General features: G+C 57.0%; 1 protein-coding gene across 4 annotated transcripts in view; it reads left to right on the top strand.

Annotated features, from left to right (window-relative positions):
* Nucleotides 1-955: 955 nt before the first annotated feature.
* Nucleotides 956-2,378, top strand: part of usp47 (ubiquitin specific peptidase 47) — a 196,550-nt gene continuing 195,127 nt past the window's right edge. For 3 of the 4 annotated variants that reach the window (XM_070899457.1, XM_070899456.1, XM_070899455.1), the window contains exon 1: nucleotides 957-1,209. In XM_070899457.1, the coding sequence (XP_070755558.1) occupies nucleotides 1,171-1,209 (39 nt within the window). In that variant the 5' untranslated portion in view covers nucleotides 957-1,170. Of the gene's footprint in view, nucleotides 1,210-2,378 lie in introns of all 4 variants that reach the window. The other variant, XM_070899458.1, reaches the window with a different exon arrangement.

Below are 2,378 nucleotides of genomic sequence, written 5' to 3'. Positions count from 1 at the left end.
GAGTCTTGTGACTTCTCTCTCTCCCTCCCCGGGCTCCAAACCTTCCGATTGGCATCTCGCTCTCTCTCTCTCCTCCCCCTTCTCCACGGCTTGTTTTGTAGCCGAGCCCCGAGCCCGTGTCCGAGCGCGGGGACGATTCTACCGGCCAAACCTATGACCCGCCACCCCTGCTTCAAAATGTTCACTGGTGGCATGTGAGTGAGTTAAATAATGAGAGAACTTCTGAAATCCAACAAATTTACACTTCTACGTTGACAGGTAGAAAAAAGTTGAAGTTTATTATTGATTTTGACAGTGCTCTTGACTCCCTCCAAAATCTTCTATTTAAAAACAATGGCGTCTTTCAGCGCAGATTTGTGAATGTGCGCTGGTTTCCTTAACTCACCAGAAAGTTTTTCGAGAGTGGCCAGATACGCCGACCTAAGAGAAACAAATGTTGGCCAAACTGTGAACAATTGAAAAAAACAGTGCAGACATGAGGGAACTAAAATCGTAACTAAGTCAGTTATGCCGGCGCAGATCGCAGGAGGAAACTTTGAAAAAAAAATATGGCGTTGCGCGCCAAAAAATGGCACAAATAACCAGGGAAAATTGAGCCCATAATCAGGGATGCTCAGCAGGGCAGAATTAGAGGGGCGCAGACATCTGGGGTGGGGGGAGTATGTTGTGGGGCTAGAGGAGATAGGGAGGGGCAAGACCAAGGGAGGGATTTGTAAACAGGGATGAGAATCTCCGATTTGTCTGTTTTTATAGGAAGGCAATCTTGCCGATCTGGCAGATGAGCATATGGGCAGGTCGGCGAGGTCAGGCGGCGTCATGACGTCACGACGCAGACAGGCTGTCAATCGCGGGCAGGGGGCGCGTGGGTGGGCGGGGCCTAGTGAGGGCACGTAAACACGCGCGATCCGGGTGGGCGGGGCCATCAGGCGTCATGACGTCAGACGGCTGACGCAGCGCGCCGGAGCCACGGCCGCCATTTTGTTTGTTGACCGGGTGCCCGCGGAGCCGGAGTGAGCAGAGAGGGGGGAGTGATCCTGTCATTGCATTTGTGTTCACAGCGGCCGGTGCCTGGCTCTCCCCCGCTGCCTCCCTTTGTGCTCGCAATGATGTGTCTGCCCTGAGAGGCCCCGAGCCCCGGCCTGAGGTGACTCCTTCCCCCACCCCCGAGACATGGTGCCTGGTGAGGAGAAGCAGCTGCTCCCCACACAGGTAGGCCCAAGACCGAGTGTGTACAGTGTTGGGGGAGAGGGGAGTAATAGTGTGTGTGTGTGTGTGTGAGTGTGTGTGTGTGTGTGTGTGTGGGGGGGGGTGTGTGTGTGTGTGGGGGGGGGTGAGTGTGTGTGGGGGGGTAAGAGTGTGAGTGTGTGTGGGGGGGCAAGAGTGTGAGTGTGTGTGGGGGGGCAAGAGTGTGAGTGTGTGTGGGGGGGCAAGAGTGTGAGTGTGTGTGGGGGGGCAAGAGTGTGAGTGTGTGTGGGGGGGCAAGAGTGTGAGTGTGTGTGGGGGGGCAAGAGTGTGAGTGTGTGTGGGGGGGCAAGAGTGTGAGTGTGTGTGGGGGGGCAAGAGTGTGAGTGTGTGTGGGGGGGCAAGAGTGTGAGTGTGTGTGGGGGGGCAAGAGTGTGAGTGTGTGTGGGGGGGCAAGAGTGTGAGTGTGTGTGGGGGGGCAAGAGTGTGAGTGTGTGTGGGGGGGCAAGAGTGTGAGTGTGTGTGGGGGGGCAAGAGTGTGAGTGTGTGTGGGGGGGCAAGAGTGTGAGTGTGTGTGGGGGGGCAAGAGTGTGAGTGTGTGTGGGGGGGCAAGAGTGTGAGTGTGTGTGGGGGGGCAAGAGTGTGAGTGTGTGTGGGGGGGCAAGAGTGTGAGTGTGTGTGGGGGGGCAAGAGTGTGAGTGTGTGTGGGGGGGTAAGAGTGTGAGTGTGTGTGGGGGGGTAAGAGTGTGAGTGTGTGTGGGGGGGTAAGAGTGTGAGTGTGTGTGGGGGGGTAAGAGTGTGAGTGTGTGTGGGGGGGTAAGAGTGTGAGTGTGTGTGGGGGGTAAGAGTGTGAGTGTGTGTGGGGGGGTAAGAGTGTGAGTGTGTGTGGGGGGGTAAGAGTGTGAGTGTGTGTGGGGGGGTAAGAGTGTGAGTGTGTGTGGGGGGTAAGAGTGTGAGTGTGTGTGGGGGGGTAAGAGTGTGTGTGGGGGGGTAAGAGTGTGTGTTGGGGGGGTAGAGTAGAATGTGTGTGGGGGGGGGATAGAGTAGAATGTGTGTGGGGGGGGATAGAGTATGTGTGTGGGGAGGGGGATAGAGTATGTGTGTGTGTGGGGGGGGGTAGAGTGTGTGTTGGGAAGGTAGAGTGCGCGTGTGTATGTGGGGGGGGTAGAGTGCGCGTGTGTGTGTGTGGGGGGGTT

Source organism: Pristiophorus japonicus, chromosome 14 (genome assembly GCF_044704955.1).
Source record: "Pristiophorus japonicus isolate sPriJap1 chromosome 14, sPriJap1.hap1, whole genome shotgun sequence".
Taxonomy (NCBI): domain Eukaryota; kingdom Metazoa; phylum Chordata; class Chondrichthyes; family Pristiophoridae; genus Pristiophorus; species Pristiophorus japonicus.
The sequence above is the reverse complement of the archived record's forward strand: the minus strand, read 5'-3'. Positions and strand labels throughout refer to the sequence as shown.